This window comes from Pipistrellus kuhlii, unplaced genomic scaffold (assembly GCF_014108245.1).
Source record: "Pipistrellus kuhlii isolate mPipKuh1 unplaced genomic scaffold, mPipKuh1.p scaffold_m20_p_1, whole genome shotgun sequence".
Classification (NCBI taxonomy): Eukaryota; Metazoa; Chordata; class Mammalia; order Chiroptera; family Vespertilionidae; genus Pipistrellus; species Pipistrellus kuhlii.
The window spans coordinates 107,660,267-107,680,442 of NW_023425404.1; the positions used below are offsets into that span (position 1 = coordinate 107,660,267).

Consider the following 20,176-nt stretch of genomic DNA (forward strand, 5'->3'; position numbering starts at 1 on the left):
CTCTCGTTCCCTCTTCTCCTAGCCAAAGGAACAAAGCTATGTGTGATCGGTTTCTCTTGAAGCTTTCTAAGAAAAAAAAAGACAGCCATAAGCACTGAATATGGGGCATGAGGGCGATTGATTTCAGCCCCTAAGAAAATGTTTCTACCCAAAACTCCCTTTTTAGCTCCTGCCTTTTCTGTGCCCACAGAGTGGGGTTGTCTGCCCAGGGGCCCTGGGCTCAGCTGCTTTCTTGAGGGAGCCTCCTGTCCAGCCAGGTAATGATGGCCCCCGTGTGCCCTCCACAAGCCCAGGGCAGAGGCTGCCAGGTCCCAAGCTGTTTCACTTCTGCCTCCCGCTGCCAGCTCGCCCCTCCTCTCCCCCTTCGCCCGTTCACCTCCCCCTCTTCCTCAGCTTCTCCCACATGTGTCCCTTTCTCCCCTTCCTCTCTATCTGCTCTTCTCAAAAGTTCGCTTACGAAGCAAAGTTGTAACTTTGAATTCCTGTTTTTTCCAGCCACCCTCATGTGACAGGATATCTCCTTATTGGAGGTTTTCCCTAATTTGAGAAGCCCTTTAAAAGCGAGAGCTTCCTCCACCCTCCCTTTCAGCAGGGCTGCTCTGAGAGCTGAGGAGGGGAAGGGGCGGCCCGGCAGCGTCCTGGCTTTGGTTCCTTCGCACGCCTTCCTCCCATCCCTGGAAGAAAGGATACACCCTGGCCATGAGGCTGCCCCTGCTCCTGGCTGTGCTGCTTCTCATTCCAGGTGCTGTGCAGCTGCTGGGTAAGTCGGCTCTGGGAGGCCTGGCTCTAGGGCACCGCTTTTTTGGGGGTCCTTGTCAAGGGATTCCTTTCCATACCTGTGCTGAGGAGGAGAGCACAGCTGCTCTGGCCACCAGCTGTGCAGGGAACCTGTGCCTCTGCCTGGACGCCAGGCCTGGGCCTGGGCAGGGGCGGGGGCGCTGCTTCTCAGGCCAGAGGTGCCCTAAGCCCCAGGGAATCCCTGTCCTCCTCCTGACTCCTCTCATCCACCGTGTTCCTCCCCTAGTGTATCCTTAGAGGGAGTTCTTCCGTGGTCTGAGCTCGCTAGTTTCATTCCACAACATAAATGGCTAATCCCAAACATGCTCCGGGTGTTTCTGGCTGAAGGAGGTGCAGCTCCCGTGTCTCTCCTCATCGGAGGTCTGAGGACAGGATCCCAGATCACCCCCACGGGCATTCCATGGCATTTCCACAATTCGTCTTTTTTTTCCTGTGAACCGTTTTAACCATTCATAGTTTTTACTGCTAGAAAGTTCATCCTTCACTGGGGTCCAAGTGGTTCAAACTGATTTATTCCTTTGGTGGTGTTTTTTTTTTTCCTTTCTTATTATTTTTTGTTTCTTTTTTTCTGGAGACGAGATTTTTTTCAGGAGGGACAGATTCTAAGCTTTTCAAATTCTCAAAGACATCATTTCTATTTCTTTAGATCGGTGATTTTGAACCTCTTTCATCTCATGGCACACAAAAACTACTAAAATTCTGCCACACACACACACACACACTCACACACACACAAATATAGTTTTTGCTTATCTGACCAAAATAATAGGTATAATTTGATTCATTCACACTAGATGGCTATAGTGTTGCCTGTTGTCATTTTTTTGTTTGGCAATCCAAGGGAAAAGAGGTCAATGCCCCTAACTAAATAGTCAAGTATTGCATGTTTCAAAAATTCTTGCAGCACACCGGTTGAAAATCACTGCTTTAGATTTAACCCGCTGAAACTTAAGAATGAGAGCATCTGGGAGAGTTTTTACTCCCAGTTCTCCTCTTTTTCTGATCATAAATGATCTTTATTAATGAATGCATATTCTTGTGATTCAAAATCAAATTTTTAAAAAATTATATACCTAATACAAATTGATATGAATGTGTTTTATTTAAAATTGCTATTATAGAACGGAAATAGATATTTAGAAGATATGACTCATTTTAGAAAACACAGGTTTAAAGATAACTTTCCAAACTCATTGCCTGGATGGGGTCTTTCTTTCTAAAATTAATGTTAATTTTCTATTGTTGTTTCATTAGTTCGTGATTTTTTTGGTATAAAATATTAGAAAGCGCCGAAACCGGTTTGGCTCAGTGGATAGAGCATCAGTCTGAGGACTGAGAGGTCTCAGGTTTGATTCTGGTCAAGGGCATGTACCTTGGTTGCAGGCACATCCCCATGGGGAGGGGGGGATGCAAGTGGCAGCTGATTGTTGTCTCTCTCTCATTGATGTTTCTAACTCTATCTCTCTCCCTTCCTCTCTATAAAAAATCAATAAAATATATATTTTTTAAAATTAGAAAGCTTCCAGTTCTCTTCTGAGATAAGAAGGGATTTCAAATTTGAATATTTGATTCCTGACTCCCCTTCATTTCTCTCAAATCTACACACACTGATTTGTTGTTACACTTGTTTGCATGTGCCCCTGACTAGGGATCAAACCGGCAACCTTGGTGTATCAGGATGATGCTCCAACCAGCTGAGCTACCTAGCCAGGGCTCAAATCTACACACACTGACTGCCCCGGTGCCAATGGCACTCCATGTGCTCTGCAATGGTGGGGGCAGGATTGGGGGGGACACGAGTAAGATGGAAGCGCCTGTATAATCGGGAAGCTTTCCATGGAGAGAGTATCTGATCATGAAAAATGTCCTATCATAATGAGCAGTAAGTCGTAGTATTATAAAATCACAGGCGAAGGCAGTGTGGTTTGCACCCTGTCAGGACTTAATTTCTTTGTGCTTTGGTTTCCCTGTCTGTAACATGGGGAGCTTATCAATATTACCTGCCCCATCCATTGGTTGCAGTAATTCAATGAGTGTTAGCTATTAATAGCAGTGATTAATTAGCAGTAATTGTCCAATAAAACAATATATTAAGTATTTAAGGAGAGGTTTCCCAAGGCTGAGAAAAGATTTCTAGAGCCTGAGGAGATAATTTCGCCTTAATCCTGGCTGCAAAGCTATTCGCACCTCAGCCAGTAAGTGGCGCTGAAGGCGAGCAGCTCGTGCTGTGGAGACCCCAGCATGGGGTTAGACATCAGTGTGCATCTCGAAAGCTTGTTTGTGCAGGACGGTTAATATATTTTCCGAGGGCTCACTGTCTCCAATAGAATAGTCTGCTTAGGAGAAAGTTCCCCGTCAATAAAGGTCTTCACACAGAAGCTGGATGACCAGTTCAAGGGCTGTGTCTGGAACCCAGGCTCTGACTCAGCTCAGTGCAATCCTATATGGTAAAAGCAAAATATGCCAATTAACCCAACAACGGGATGACGGCCAAATGACTGGTCGTTATGAAGGGGGCAGACACTCAACAGGGGAGCTGCCCCAGCCTGCAGGCTCCAGGCCGGCCAAGGTGGGTGCCAGCAGGGGCACCCCCAATCACTCCACCGGTCACCCGGCAGAGGTGGCAGTGGCAGGAGGCAGGACTAGCAGGAGGCGGATTTACAAGGTGGGTGCAAGAGCGGGGTCCCCCCAATCACCCTGCTGGTCACTCCAGAGATCGGCCCTGATCCCTGGCCAGGCCTAGGGACCCTATCTGTGCACGAATTTCGTGCACCAGGCCTCTAATAGAAACATAATAGGCCACATTACATTGACACATTAGAAAAAGTAAAGAGGCCTGGCCGGGGTGGCTCACTTATTTGAGCATCGTCCCCTGCACTAAGAAATTGCTTGTTTTTATTCTAGCCAAGACACATGCCCAGCTTGTGGTTCCATCCCCAGTAGGGGATGTTCAGGAGGCAGCCAATTGATGTTTCTCTCTCTCCCTCTCTCTTCTTCTCTTTCTCTAAAAATCAACGAAAAACATATTTTTAAAAAAGCAAAAAGAAACAAGTGACATTGATTTTATGAATATATTTATCTAACTCAATATATCAAAAATATTTTTAGTCAACATTAAAAATGAAAATTTAAAAACCTGGGGCGCATTCTACATTTAGAGCACATCTGAAATCAGACTGGCCTTGCATCAGGTGTGCTATGGGGCTATGGATACCACATTGGGCAGCACACGTACAGCCCCTATTTTTCTTTAAACCAACTGTTAATGCTTTGGGGGGGAAAGTGTTTCTTAATTTGCTGAGGGATTTTTCCCTCCTTGAGACAGCAGGGTACCTTACCCTGAAGAATGTCTTCCTCTAGATAGGCATAAATACTGGAGAAGCAGGGAGGTGCTGCACATCTTTTTACTGTTTAGTTAGAGAATAAAGAAACAAACAAACATGTGGGCAAGGGAGCCCCTTCCAGTGTTGGTTTATTTATTTTTATTTTTTAAAGACTACAATTCTTATTTTACTTTTACTTGGCTTTAAGTGGCACATGATCAGAGGTGTCTGAATAAAAGCAGAATACCTGCTTAGTTAGCCGGAGAAGGTTGGGTGTTCAACTCCCTAGAAACTCTTCCCTGGTTCTTTATTTACTGAGGAAACTCCATTCTTCCTTGTGGATAATGTCTTTTCCACTCAGAACCCTTTCTCCCACATCCCCCAGAGCAGCCACATCACCAGCACCATGGACATCCAGGCCACACCCAGCAGGCCAAGCTTCACAGAAGGAGCCACTCTCCCTTCTTAGTTTTTTAAAATTAATTAATTAAATAATTAATTAATTAATATTTTTGATAGAAAGAGAGAGAGAGAGAGAGAGAGAGAGAGAGAGAGAGAGAGAGACTTGTTGTTCCACATATTCATTGGTTGATATTTTTTTTTTAATCCTCACCTGAGGGTACACTTTTCATTGATTCTAGAGGGAGAGGGAGAGAGAAACATTGATCAGTTGCCTCACCCACAAACTCCAACTGGGATCAAATTCACAACCTGGGTATGTGTCCTGACCAGGAATCGAGGACACTCTAACCACTGAGAACACTGGCCAGAGCTCATTGGCTGATTTTTGTTTATGCCCTCAACCTTGAGGAATCCAGACAACACTGAGCTTCCTGACCAGGGCCCCGTTCTTACTCTTCTTGCTCTGCTTTTAGCAGAAAGAACTGCATTCAGTGTTGATGTTTAGATCTCAGTGGGATATAATCAAAGCAGGGGTACAGTGAAAGTTGCTTAGATGCAGAGATTGGACCACAGCAGAAAAGTTTAGCTTCACATGGCATGGTTTGGTTCATTGGCACGGTTTGGTGTTTGGTAAAAACAGTTGGTTCTCAGAAGAAAAATAGCATTGATTTGTGGCATTTATTGATTTCCATGATGTAACACTCACACCATGGTTGATTTCAAACTACCAATGTGATATTCCTGGGGGGCAGAGTTTGGAAGAGATGCCAATAGCAGACTCTCACTAGCCAGTGAAAGTGAAAAAAAAAATAGTGTAAACTTGATCTCTAGCACAGACCCAAGCCACATCCAGCCTCCTTGGTTTATGGTTAAAAACATTGGGTTCCTCACAGGTTAAGTGATCTTCCCAGGGTCTCATAGCTCGTTAGGGCAACAACCTGTTTAGCACTCAGAATCCTGACTTCCAGTGGAGAGTTTTATTAAAAAGAAGCAGTGCTGCTCTTTTCCTCCAGGTCCTGCAGCTTTCCTTCATAAAATTTAGAGTTCAGACCCTGGACACATCCAGAATTGAACATGATAATCCCGTTGTGATATGACCGGAGCGGAGAAGGGGGCAGACCCGTGGGCCTGTGGTGTCCTTAGTCATGTCCTAGTTGTTCTGTGGGAGAGGTGATGGATCTGCTTTGTGTCCGCACACACACTGGAAAGAGAGTGCTCTCTGGAATTAGAGGATGCATTAGATTTGCAATTCTTTGACTAGTTCTGTGACTTTACGTCTGAACTTTAATTTTATCTTTTCTAGTGTAAATAAAAATTAATAATAAACATAGTTTATTTTTAAAAAGAAGCAATTCATATTTGCTGGATGAATGATTGATTGGTTTAATATCAATGTAGGGTTTCTCCAAGAAATGAGGAACCTTTGTAATAATATGAACAATAAAGATTAATTTAAAAATAAAAATAAAAGCATTACTTACCCAGCTTTAAAAAAAAAAAAGAAAGAAATAATTCCACATTGCCATTCCCTTACTAGTTTTGATTTTCACAAGATTTTCCTTATAATATTTCTACCTTTCTTTATTTCTATTCTCTCATCTCTCTGCAGTTGTTGAGCAAAACCAAGTTCTTGTCATCTTTCATTTTTAATTACTCTTATATTTTTCTGTGTTTTTTTGTTTGTTTTGTTATTGTTGCAAGCAACATCAGATGTGTGTGGAGGGTATTGCAGATATTGGTAAAATAATTGTTTTGTTGCATGCATTTTGGTGTCTTCTAAATGTGTTGGACCTAATTTCTAAGTAAGAAAGTCATCACAGGTTAAATGTGAACTTTAAATAATCAAAAGTGCTCAATCTCAGTTAGAGACAAAGGAGATGGATCATAGTTACATCCAAGTTATTACGCGGGAGAGTGATGGGTCTGTTTTGTGTCAGCACACACACCGGAAAGAGATCCTCACAGCCTACAAGAGGCCCGAACCTTGAGCGACTAAGGGAGAAGCAGGTCTCAGAGCCACAGGTGAGCTGAACGTAGGGAAGTAGCTTCTGAAGCAGGGTGTGTCTTCATAGCAGAGAGGGAGTAAAACTGATGTCAAACGAGAACAGTAGAGACATCTTTTTTAAATATATGTTATTGATTTTTTACAGAGAGGAAGGGAGAGGGATAGAGAGTCAGAAACATCAATGAGAGAGAAACATCAATCAGTCACCTCCTGCACACCTCCCACTGGGGATGTGCCCGCAACCAAGGTACATGCCCTTGACTGGAACTGAACCCGGGACCCTTGAGTCCGCAGGCCAACGCTCTATCCACTGAGCCAAACCGGTTTCAGCCAGTAGTGACATCTTACCTCTTGGCTATCATCAAGCAGTGTTGGATGAAAAAAAAATAAAAGTATGGTTAGGTTGGTCCCCAGAGCACAGCAGTGGAAACCAGGTTGAACAAAAGTGAGAGTGAAGGAGATAAAAAGACAAGGACCCTTTCCAGAAGACTTGAAACTGATAGCAAAAGAAGAAATAATTTGAAGACAAAGTGTTCAAATTAGAAACCAAATAAAGGTCACAGAGCACTTTCGGATCCTTAACCATATGAATTCATCACTTTCAGATCCTTCATCAGATTCTTACATCAGCCTCTTGAGGCAGGATGGGTAGGTATTACCATCTACCTTTTACTACAGAAAAAAGCTGAGGCTTACCAGCCAACTAGCCAGTAAGGACCCGCGCTCATTCCTGATCGTGATCTTCCGGCTCCGAGGCTAAGCAGTAGATCTAACTTTCCAGCTGGGATGTGTTGATTAAGAAAGACATAACCACAGTACGTGGAGGAAGACTCGGTCACTCTGTATCAATTGTTAGACCTTTCACTTGGACAGGGAGGGAGGGCATTGACATTGGAGTGCTAACTACGTGCACAGGACACCTTGTGCACTTTATATAAATCATTTAGAAATTCACAGCAACTCTGTCAGAAAGCATTCTGACACCCACTTTACTGATGAGCAAACTGAGGCTAGAATGATGAATTTAACCCAGGCCACAAAGCTAGTCAATGGTGGAACCAGAATGTGACTGCAAGTGTGCTGGCCCCGAAGAGTGTACCTCTCTCGGTCGCACCCTCTACATCCTGAGGGTGGGAACTCCGATTCCCCACTGTCCTTGTCCATCTGTCCCTCTGTGTGGGCTGCTGCTCTGTTTTCTCTAGCTTCATCCTGTTCTGAACCCTTCCACACTTTCCAAGTTAATGACAACAATGAAGTACCGTAACATGTATCAAGCAAATTTCTTTGTGTCAGAAATGTTCTAAGCACTTTATTTGGATGACCTCATTTAATTCTCACAACTACCAGCAGGTCCTGTTCTTTTTCCGATGGGGAAAAGTAAGAACAGAGTAGTTTAGAAACTTGTCTAAGGTCCACAGCCAGTTAGCAGTGAAGCTCTGATTATGTCAGGATCAGGTTGAAATGATACATAAAGATTTTTTTTTTTTAAGTCCTCACCCAAGGATGTTTTCTCCCATTGGTGTTAGAGAGTGGAAGTAAGGGAAGGAAGTATGTAGGGGGAGAGAGAGAGAGAGAGAGAGAGAGAGAGAGAGAGAGAGAGAGAGAGAGGGAGAGAGATTGAAGTGAAAAATAAAATAACTCTCAAACTTTCCTTTAATTGTTTGTTTGGTACTGCAAAACCTAGCACTGGATCTCAGTATTCCCTGTGCTCCCAGCAGTGGGCACAGTTTTTTGGTTTGTTTGTTTTTGTTTGCATGGACTAGGTACTTGATAAATATTTGCTTTTTAGTTAATTTCAGATCTGTGGGGACACATATGTAGGTTTTGCAAACATCGACAGGCTCATGGATTTCTTTATTTGGGTTGGTCAAGACTGACGTTTTACAACAATGGGAATGGTGTATTTGGGAGAGGGGTCCCGGGAGACACGGGGAGAGGAAGGGGCAGTGAGACCAGAAGCGAAGGCACTGGTCAGGGTGTGCTGAGGAGCCAGTGACCCCGTGGACAACTGGAGCTGTGCGCTGCTGGGGTGCTCTGGGTAACAGTGTTGTGCATGTGTCTCAGAGGCTCCTCCCTTAAGGGCAAGGACTTGGGTGTTCATTCATCACCTCCCATTGGTCACTGGTGAGGGCTACTCTGCTCGTAGGAGGCATTAGCTCTCTGATTCTTCTTGTCCCCACAGTGTGTGGGCACAGGGGACTGTGGGGGCCAGAAAATACCCCCAGGCCCAGCGGTGTGGTATGGTGTAGTGCTGTCACCGAGGACTGGAGCTGGCATGCACTAAAATGGCAAAAGGCAAGAAGAAATAAGTGGAATTCTGACAATATTTGCTACATATTTATTTTACTCTTTTCCAGCTTCTTTATCTTCCAGAAATTATTTTCTTATTTTTATTCATGTCATCATTTTATTTATTGACAGGGAAAAATCTAAACATGTATAAGGGAATATAGCATATATCCAAACGGTCACCTTTAATAACCTAATTTTCTTTGGTGGTAAGTTTGGAAGTTTAATTACTTGCTCAATGTTATGGAATTATTTAAAACCCACTTAAAAGAAAATTCATACCCATGTTGCTGCATGTCGGTTACTTTTACCTGAGAGATTCTTGCCTCAATGTATGTTGACCTTTGATGTTCTGCCCTTGAATTAACCACACTAGGGTGAGAGCGCACTGTGGCAGGGAACTTGTCTCTCGTCTTGTCACCAGCACGCCACCTGGCACATATGTATTGAAGGAAATATGTGCGATTAGCAAGATGGAGTGAAGATGCAAGGAAGCTTTCTTCAATTTTGTAAATAAATTTCTGACGTGTTTTAAAAAAAGAGAAAACACACATTTTAGTCTGTAACTGAAATTGCTATTTATCTACTCTTGGAATAGATAAATGAATCTAGCTATCCAACTGTCCTCATTTGCTCACCTTTTTGCAATATTTCAATTACAGCATAATTAACATAAACAAAATATAGAATATTTCTACATATGGGGTGGGCAAAAATAGGTTTACAGTTGTAATCAGAGTTTATTTTTATATTACTATTTATTAATTATTATTTTCCATGCAAACATCTATAAACCTACTTTTGCTCACCCCTGTGTAGAACAATAATGTGGTTCATAGTGGCAAAAAGGTCACCAGCTGCTTTTTGGTCAAGGCCCTGAGTCAGAGACGGTGTACAGGAACAGTGATAAAAGCTGTTGTCTCGTTGTGGAGAATAATGTATGAATGTAGGAACATAAAATGATAATTTTACATTTCCTTGTATTGTCTGGCAAAGGCAATATCAAACTTGCACTGCTTCCTAGTGTTAAAGATAAATACAGGAAACAAGAATAGATAAGTATGTTTTGAAATAGAAGCTTTCCATTTCCAAGTACTCCTTTTATAAGTACAAACATTTATAAATTGATCTTTAATTGAACTTTTGGGGGAAAACTAATATTAAATAGACTTCTAATCATTAATCAGTTATTAAATAAAATAATGTATCTGGGTTACTAGGGAACATGCTTCAGATTTAATAAAAAACTCTTTCATTCATTCAACTATTACTTGTTGAGAGATGATTATACTCCAAAAAAGAGAGAATACAGTATTAAATCAGAAAGATGAAGTCTTTCTACTCTTGGAATTTATATTCCATCAGGAGACCAGACAAAACATAAGTAAAAAATTTTTTTAAAAAGAATATACTTTAAGATGGTTATGAATTACATAGGAAATAAAAGTAAAATTGGGACAGCCAGTTTGCTAAGGAGTGAACACGTGAGCTGGGACCTTACTGAGCATTCCAAGAAGTAGGAACTTGAGATAGGAAGCTTCGAAAGTAGAAATGAGCCTGAGGTGTTTGAGGAACAGAAAGGCCCTGTGGCGGGAGGTGGTGAAAGAGGTCAAGAGAGGGAGGCAATTAGGGCAGAGGGTAGTTCCGCTGGATCCTAGTGAGCTGTGGTGTGGAGGCTGGTTATATTTTTCCTGTGCGCAGTAGTACAGTTTTCAAGGGTTTAAAATACTGGGACAATGGCGTTTAAAACAAAATCTCTTCCCCACCTAGGAAACCTCTCACAAAGGTAGAAGAAAAAGAAATCAATTTTATTACTGATTGGATGGAGACCTACCCACAGAATGGAGGATAATCTGCTTTACTCAAGCCCTATTGCCTTAAATATTAACCTTATCTAAAAACAAACAAACAAAAAACAAAATAGAAAACAAACAAAAATATCTTAAAGGCAACATCTATTGATAGATGAGTTTGACCAAAAATTTAGGTACTGAGACCTAGCCAAGTTAACACATACAATTAACGTAGTATATTTAGGGGTAAGGCCGATAGAGTCTGCTTTTGTCGAGGAAAGTAAAGGAAAACTGAGAATCCAGGATTAAGCATAGGTTTTTGGCTTATGGACTGGGTGGATGAAGGTACCATTCATGAGAAAGAGAATATTGAATGTTTGTGTGTTAAATACCATCATATTTAGATTAAAATTAGGATGAAACTACACATGAAAATTAAGTGCATGAAATAAAAGTCAAATAAGTATAAAAACCTCTGGAAGAGGAATACTGTTTCATAAAGAATTTCAAGCACATTTTCATTAAATGGCTGATTATCAATTGGTTGGTTGACTGAATCTGAGTGGTTAATAAGTGTTGGGTGCTTGACAATACAGTCAAATGACTGAAAGTATGAGGTGGAAGATATCTAGATGATGAGATGTTACTCTGAAAAGTGGAAGGTAAGTCTATGCAGGAAGACAATAGGTGGAAAAGCAAACACAGAGTAAATTTAAAGACAGTATAGTTGAGTTTATAGATGTATATGACAAAATTTTCAGAATTTATTACCTTTTTAAATTAGAGGAGCCTAGATTTACATTTGCATGTAGTAATATTTTAAAAGAACCTTTTATTTTTCTGATTTTTTTGGTATTTTACTGTGAACAAAACACCATATTATTAAAAATTTAACTTTATTGTCAGTGCAGAAAGGTACTCATGTTGTCATGCTAGGACAGCAATTTTCAACTGACGTGCCTCAAGAATTTTTAAAAACATGCAGTACCTGTCTATGCAGTCAGGGGGCACTGACCTCTTTTGCCTTACATAGTCAAATAAAAAAAGGCCAAAGCCAGCACAATAGCCATCTGGGGTGATTGCCTTATCTTGAACCATATATATATGGTTGCATATATATGGTTGCATATATATATATATATATATATATATATATATATATATATATATAACAGAGTTGCATCTTATTGGTCATGTCCCATAATAAAGTTGTATCTGATTGGTTAATTCTTGATACCAGTAATTCTTATATACAATTATAGGCACCCGATTTTTAAAAAATATATATGTTTTATTGATTTTTACAGAGAGAAAGGGAGAGGGATAGAGAGCTAGAAATGTCGATGAGAGAGAAACATTGACCAGCTGCCTCTTGCACACCCCCTACTGGGGATGTGCCCGCAACCAACGTACATGCCCCTGACCAGAATCGAACCTGGGACCTTTCAGTCCGCAGACCAACACTCTACCACTGAGCCAAACTGGTTTCGGCGGCACCTGTTTTTTTTTAACATAAGTTACTCTGGAGTAAAACGGGTAGCTCATTACTGTTATTATTATTATTTTATTTATTTTAAATATATTTTATTGATTTTTACAGGGAGGAAGGAAGAGAGAGAGTTAGAAACATCAATGAGAGAGAAACATCCATCAGCTGCCTCCTGCACAGTCCCCACGGGGGATATGCCCTTGACCAGAATTGAACCTGGGATCCTTGAGTCCACAGACTGATGCTCTATCCACTGAGCCAAACCAGTTAGGGTTATTTTCCCTTTTTTTGCAAATAAAAAATTATAACCAATTTTGTCAAACTGGCAAAAAAATACAATACATTTTTTGGTGTGCTGCAGAATTTTAGTTATTATTTTATGCATGCCATGAGATGAAAAAGTTGAAAAGCACTGCGCTATGAGATGGGCAACAACAAAATGTAATCAAACCTGGGCAGGAGTTCAGCTTGATGGGAGCAGATTCAGCCTGGCATTGCACGGTGGGCTGACAGATGTCAGTTTTAAGGAAGACAACAGAAACAGATGTTCTGAATTCATTTTTTGTTGAGCCCCCAATTACAAGAAATAAAACCAACAGAAATGAGGAAGCCATCTCAGGAAGTAGCACTGAATTAGGAACCCAGAGGCAGGAGGTCTGTAACAAGTGGGGGTCAAGAACAGATTGAGGCAAAGTTCATGATAGGGTTTGAGTTGGTGGTTCAAGAACTGACCTCGCAGTGTAAGTGGTGCCGACCTCAGAGGAGTGTTGAGGCCAATAAATACTACAATATATGGGTGACAAAGTGCTTTGTAAAGAGTGAAGGAATCTGCTAGTGGTACTATGATTACTATGTTAGTTTTCATGTCATGATTTGATTTAAAATAATGAATTCATTTAGTTAGCTCCTCAAGAATCCGCAATACTACCAGCTCATTTTGAAAGAACCATTTAAATAGAAGGAGTTTAGTAAAAAACTTCAGATATTTTCACAGGAATGGTACAGTGTGTAATTTATATTTATGTCTCAAAATTAAAATGGCGTCTTTCATTTGTCTATTCTTAAAAAAATAAACAACAAAAAGGAAGAACCTTTACATAAATTCATTTTTAAGGGGGAAAAAACATGCTTACCAGACCTTTTTTATTTTTTATTTTTGGCAAGGGGAAGTTGAGTTTTGCCAATCAGCAGAAGTGTATTATAAGTATAAACCACCTATACATATTTATTTACATTGTCAGCCCCAAATCATAAGTATAAAGAATAGATATTTGGAAAGTTAGTCTTATAAATATTACCTTAATTGATATAACAACATTTATTTAACCTGTGCTTTGCAAATTATTATATTTTTATTTATTTATTTATTTATTTATTTATTTATTTATATATTTAAAAAATATATTTATTGATTTCAGAGAGGAAGGCAGAGAGAGTGAGAGATAGAAACATCAATGAGAGAGAATCATTGATTGGCTGCTTCCTTCACTCCCCCCTACTGGGGATCGAGCCTGCAACCTGGGCATGTGCCCTGACCAGGAATCGAACCAGTAACTTCCAGGTTCATAGGTCAACGCTCAACCACTGAGCAACACCAGCCGGGCACAAATTATTATGCTTTTAAATACATTGTTGTATCTTTTCATTGTACATAGGTTAGGATGAGTATGCCAGTGAATCAAAGCTAAAATTGCATACAGACTCTAACTTATCTCTAGATGGTAGGTCTCTAAGTCACCCTGGAGAAGAAAACAAAAAATTTCTCTAGTTACCCAGACCTAGGCTATGAGGAAGCCCTTAGTTCAAAAATTTGCTGGACTTAAAATGAAAGTAAATTTTCTAACATAAAATTATTTTTTTAAGTTACAAAAAACCTCCCTAAAGTTATAATTAGAATAATTGTGCATTAGTTTCATCTATCTCAAAGAGGGTAGGGGTGAGTCAGACTTCAAAATTCTATTTCAGAGTATACATGCATTTAACTTTATAGCTTATTGTATTCATATCCAGATTTTTTTCTCTGATGGGCATTATTTCTTTCCTTATTACCTACTGTTTATGCTCACTCCATTATAATTAGTATGCATTTAAGGCAGGCCTTTTCATAATGTTCCTTATAATGGACGCTTGCCAACAGCCATGTGCTCCCCCCACCCCAGCCTCTCTCCAGACTCAGGGATCTCCCACAGGTAGCTGAGCTGGCTCAGATAGAGCCAACTTCACCCTCTTCTTGTGACCATAAGTCTTTAAGGAAATCGAAATAGTGGGAACTTTTGACCTAAAATACTATATTTGTCACATGTATCTATTTAAACATCTTCTTTCTTTTTTTCTTTCCTTCTTTCCTTCTTTCCTTCTTTCCTTCTTTCCTTCTTTCCTTCTTTCCTTCCTTCCTTCCTTCCTTCCTTCCTTCCTTCCTTCCTTCCTTCCTTCCTTCCTTCCTTCCTTCCTTCCTTCTTTCTCTCTCTCTCTCTCTCTCTCTCTCTCCCCTTCTCCTTCTCCTTCTCCTCCTCCTCCTCCCCCTCCCCCTCCCCCTTCCCCCTCCTCCTCCCCCTCCCCTCCTTCCCCTCCCCCTCCTCCTCCCCCTCCTCCTCCCCCCCCCCCCCTACCCCCTCCCCCTCCCCCCTTCTCCTTCTCCTTCTTCTTCTCCTCCTCCTCTCCTCCTCCTCTTCCTCCTCCTCCTCCTCCTCCTCCTCCTCCTCCTCCTCCTCCTCCTCCTCCTCCTCCTCCTCCTCTTCTTCTTTTTCTTCTTCTTCTTCTTCTTCTTCTTCTTCTTCTTCTTCTTCTTCTTCTTCTTCACAGGTACAAGGCAATTTTTAATATATAATGAAGATCACAAGCGCTGTGTGGAAGCAATAAGCCCCAGTGCAGTCCAAACAGCAGTTTGCAATCCAGACAACGAAGCACAGAAATTCCGATGGGTGTCAGAATTCCAGATTATGAGTATTGCCTTTAAATTATGCTTGGGGGTACCATCAAAAACGGATTGGGTTGCTATCACTCTCTATGCCTGCGACTCAAAAAGCGAATTTCAGAAATGGGAATGCAAAAATGACACACTTTTGGGGATTGAGGGAGAAGATTTATTTTTTAACTATGGCAATAGACAAGAAAAGAACGTCATGCTTTACCATGGATCCGGTGCGTGGAGCAGATGGAAGATCTATGGGACCACAGGCAATTTATGTTCTAGAGGTTATGAAGGTAAGAAGCACATTTTTAAACCTTTTTCAATTTTGTTTTCATCTTCTCAGTTGGAAACCAATTTAAGAATACAAGCATACTTTTGTTAAGTCTCTACTAGAAATATTGATGATTACCTATGTTTTTTGAACTAAGTTTGTGTTCTTGAGAACATGATTAATAAATTTGGTAAAAAGTCCTCAGTGACACTTTAGTTTTTTGTAATTAATGGAGAGACATTTTTGTAAACTTTAGCTAATATTTTAAAAACATTTTTTTAATTGATTTTTACAGAGAGAGGAAGGAGAGGGAGAAAGAAACATAGATGTGAGAGAGAATCATTGATCAGCTGCCTCCTGCATGCCCCCCACTGGGGATTGAGCCCGAAACCAGGGCATGTGCCCTGACCGGGAATCAAACCAGCAACTTTTTGGTGCCTGGGATGATGCCCAACCAACTGAGTGTCTCCAGCCAGGGCTAGGTAAGATTTCTTTTTGAACGATGGGTTACAATTTTTAGAAATGAATTTTTGACTGAAAGCTGCCCATTTGACATTATGCGGTTCTAGTGACAAACTAATTTAACAATGTTTATTTTCCTGGGGTTTAAGTTATCCCTGAAGAAGTAACCCATGGAACAACGTTCTTTATCAAGTGAGTAAGATGAAATGAAGTATTGGCATTGCTTGACAGTTTGGGTTTCAAAATGTTTCTGATTAGTCACATTATGCGTACTTACAGACTGCAGTAGTTTACAGAAGATTTGAAAAGCTGAGGAATTAACATGCAGCATATTTAGTCAGCTATTTTATAAAGTAGTAGCTCCAGTGGGGCAGGAAATAATTTCATATGTAGTTTGTTCATTAAGCTCTTGAAGTTTAAATAAAAATCAGAGTATTTCATCTTCTCTTGGCCCAATGTCATTCTGGTGGCTGCATAGGAAAGACAAGACTAAACAAATTTTTTTTTTAAAAGAACTGGAAGCCCTTTAGAAGGTGTTAAACCACATTCCAAGTTTGGACACTCAGTTATTGTGAAGGGTTATCTAGAAGGGCCTCAAGATTAGAGAAAGCGTTTGCCTTTTTTGGAACAAGAGAGTACTCATCTCCAAAACGCCTATGGTGTTGAGGCTTTGAAGTTGAATCTAACTATCGTCCTTATGCAGGGTAGAGGAATTTAGATCATTAAGGTAATAATTTATCAGTTATTCTTCTATATAAAGAGGAGAGAGCATAAAAAATAAAGAGTAGGAGGAGGGTTCAGAAAGAAGTTACCCCAAGACATTTATTAAACAGTGTATATGTTTAGAAGTTACATAGTGACACCTATGTGTAGTATAATCTTTCAGGAGAAACTTGATGGAAAATTACAGGGCCGAATAAAGGTGAACTAGACTCGTCTGAGTCAAATTCCAGACAAGACAATAGTCCTGACTGAGAGATTCAACACAAGTTGGCTTGGTGCTAAGACATCGGACTTCTTATCTTATTTTAAAATACTAGAGGCCCGGTGCTTGAAATTCGTGCACCCTCTCCAATCTGTGACATCCCTCTCACAATCCAGGACTGCTGGCTTCCAAATGCTTGCCTGTTTGCCTTCCTGATTTTCCCTAATCACTTCTGCCTGCCAGCCTGATCACCCCCTAACCACTCCCTTGCCAGTCTGATTGGGCCTAACTTCTCCCTTGCCAGCCTGATTGCCCCTAACTGCCTTTCCTCTGCAGGCCTGATAACCCCTAACTGCCCTTCCCTGAAGACCTGGTCATCCCTAACTGCCCTACCCTGCAGGCTGGTCACCACTAACTGCTCTCCCCTGCAGGCCTGGTCTCTCCTCCCCCCTCCCCCCCCCAACTGCCTTCCCCTGCAGGACTGGGTTCCCCCCAACTGCCCTTCCTTGCAGACCCAGTCACCCCCAACTTTTCTGCTGGCCTGGTCACCCCTAACTGCCTCCTCTCCTGCAGGCGTGATTCCCCCCCACCCCAATTGCCTTCCCCTGCTGGCCTGGTCCCTCCCAACTGCCCTCCCTTGCTGGTCTGATCTCCCACAACTGCCCTCCCTTGTAGACCTGGTCCTTCCCAATTGCCCTTCCATGTTGGCCAGCTTGTGGTGGGCATCTTTGACCACATGGGAGCAGCCATCTTCTGTACTGGAGTGATGGTCAATTTGCATATTACTTTTTTATTAGACAGGATATCACTGAATTTCTGTAGCCCCATCCCTTAGCTGTTCTGTTTGCTTTGAGGAAAATATGCATAGGATTTTGGATAGTGGTTCTTGAACTTCAATCAGCTTAAGAATCATCTGAAGATCTTGCTGAAAATGGAGATTCCAAGGTCCCCTTCCCACCCAGATTCTAAGCTAGCATATTGGGGGGAGGGCCTAACAATATGTTGGGTTATTCTTAGGAACACCTAAATGGTTGGATGTAGATAGCCCAGTGATCACACTCTGTATGTTCTCCAATTGTCTCCCAGCGCTTAAGATATGCCTGGTAGACATCTAGCCCTTCAGAGTGATCTTAGAATCTATTCATTGGAATATATATGACCACTGAAGATAATGTGGAGTGAGTATATGTTGAGTTTCTAAAGAAAACTGGTATTATTTTAGAATAACAGTCATAATTGTAGACTTAGAAGGACCTCAGGGTTGACTAGAAGTTTGGACCACAAGAGGAAGAGTGAATTGACTGCAGTCACATGATTTGTCAGTGAGGTGGCTGGAGTGTAGTTTGGTTCTTTTGGCCTCATCAGAGGTTTGATAAGTAAGTCAAGTGAGTCTTGAAAAGACCATTCCTGATGGACATCTATAAATCCAGCACTAAAATTTCTAGGCTAATTTAGCGAACAGTACAACTATTTTGAGGTGGACTTCACAGGTTTTCTTCATATGAAGGAACAGGTACCCAGTGCTTAAGAGTGGCATAATTATTTTTGAAACTAGCATGTTCCTTATACAATGTGACTTGGAACACTAGTCCTGTAATTTAGTAGGAAAAGGACTAAAGTCAAATTAGTTAATTGACAAAAAAGTAATCTTGAGGTATTTGAAATTATCCCTAGTTTTTAAGGAGTACTGGAGAAGTATGAGTAAAGGAGAAGGAAAGGAGGTAAAAAAAAACACACATATTTATTTTACTCTTAATATGTTAGGTGCCGTGCTATGTATTTTCTATACTTTACATTATGTAAATTACTTTTAAGATGTCTTTCAAGGACTTTCTATAGTCATGAATCCACAAAACTTAACTAAGAAAAGTGTAGGCTTACCTGGAACAAATTCTGAATATCATCTTGCAGAAAGAGGCTAAACACTTCAATGTAGAGGGTCAACTCCTAAAGGAAACCTCCCTATAAAGATAGAAACTTTGAATATACTGGAGAATTTAGTGAGATGAAATGGTTTGGTTGTCAATGAAGATTTGAGCTTCTCTAATCCTTTTGGCTTAAACCAAACCGTAATGATCAATGGATATATATATATATATATATATATATATATATATATATATACACACACACACACACACACACACACACACACACACACACACATATATATATATATATATATATATATATATATATATATATATATTTATATATTCAAATTTCCTTTCTAGATGAACCCAGAGCTTCTTATTTTGACCTGTTTGAATTAAGTTTTTGAAAAGGAAATGTTGATTATAAATGGTGTCTAATGGTTTTGAGCGATGAGGGTTAGAGCTATGCTCAACCCCTGCCCTTCCCATAGCCACTGCTGAGGGATGCAGGTGGAGGCTTGTCTTGGCAGAAAGCGAATGTAGGGGATTGCAGTGTGAATTGTGTGCTTGGGTTACACAGCTATAAGATAATTTTCAAGCCAGAGATTTCATAATTCTCTGCTTCCCACCATGAAGAAGGAGGAAAGGCAGAGATCAAAGCTGGTGTCAATCGAGCTGGCTACTTTTGCCTTGCAAGAGGAAAGAGGAAAATTGTTCCAAAAGACAGCAGAAATGAAGTGGTGGTAGAGTTACTTCTAACTAAAGACTATTATACTTACCAAGCAAAGGCTGGGGTAGAGAGAGAAGAGAAATTAAAGGGAATCCCTTGCATGGGGACACCAAGTGTGATCAGAAGAGTAAGACCAGTGTTTTGCAATGCTTCTTATTGAAGAGTCAATGTTCAGAAGCATCACTTATATTCTAAGTGCAAATCAATATGTTTCTTTTAGCCATGTACACACTAATGGGCAATGCAAATGGAGCGACCTGTGTATTTCCATTCAAGTTTAAAGAAAAGTGGTATGCGGATTGCACAAAGGATGGATCATCACATGGATGGCTCTGGTGTGCAACCACTGCTGATTATGACACAGATAAGCTATATGGATATTGTCCACTGAAATGTAAGTAATTTTATTATCAAGAAAAGTTTTTCACATTTAGTATTGCAGTGTAGTGATAACATCTTGAATTTATCTAGGAACATTTTCCCCCAAGGTTATTTCACATTAATTATTTCCTCGTGTCCTTCCACAAACCATTAGAGACGTCATTGTCCCACTTTATAATGGAGAAAGTGCCCCGCTAGCCGAAGACTAGAACACAGATCTTTTGACTCTCAGCCCTGGACTGTATTCAATAACTCCTTTATTTTAATCAACTATTTTTCTTCAACATCTGATTTACTGTCAGTAATTTTCTAATACTTTAGAGCAAATTACACTGAGTGGCCAGATCATATGATCTCTAATTGAAGAGTCAATATTATATATACATTAGAGGCTTGGTGCATGAATTTGTGCATGGGTGGGGTCTGGCCAGCCTGGCCAGGAGGAGGGAACATGGGTGGTTGGCCTGCCTGCCTGCTGGTTGTACTCCTGGTCAAGGGGACAATTTACATATTAGCTTTTTAT

At 40.8% G+C, this 20,176-nt stretch overlaps 1 protein-coding gene across 1 annotated transcript in view; it reads left to right on the forward strand.

Annotated features, from left to right (window-relative positions):
- The first annotated feature begins 516 nt into the window (after positions 1 to 516).
- MRC1 (mannose receptor C-type 1) overlaps positions 517 to 20,176 on the forward strand; it is a 98,870-nt gene continuing 79,210 nt past the window's right edge. Inside the window, exons 1-3 of the mRNA XM_036459378.2 lie at positions 517 to 760; positions 14,902 to 15,303; positions 19,493 to 19,666. Of these exons, the coding sequence (XP_036315271.1) occupies positions 700 to 760; positions 14,902 to 15,303; positions 19,493 to 19,666 (637 nt within the window). The 5' untranslated portion in view covers positions 517 to 699. The remainder of the gene's footprint in view (positions 761 to 14,901; positions 15,304 to 19,492; positions 19,667 to 20,176) is intronic.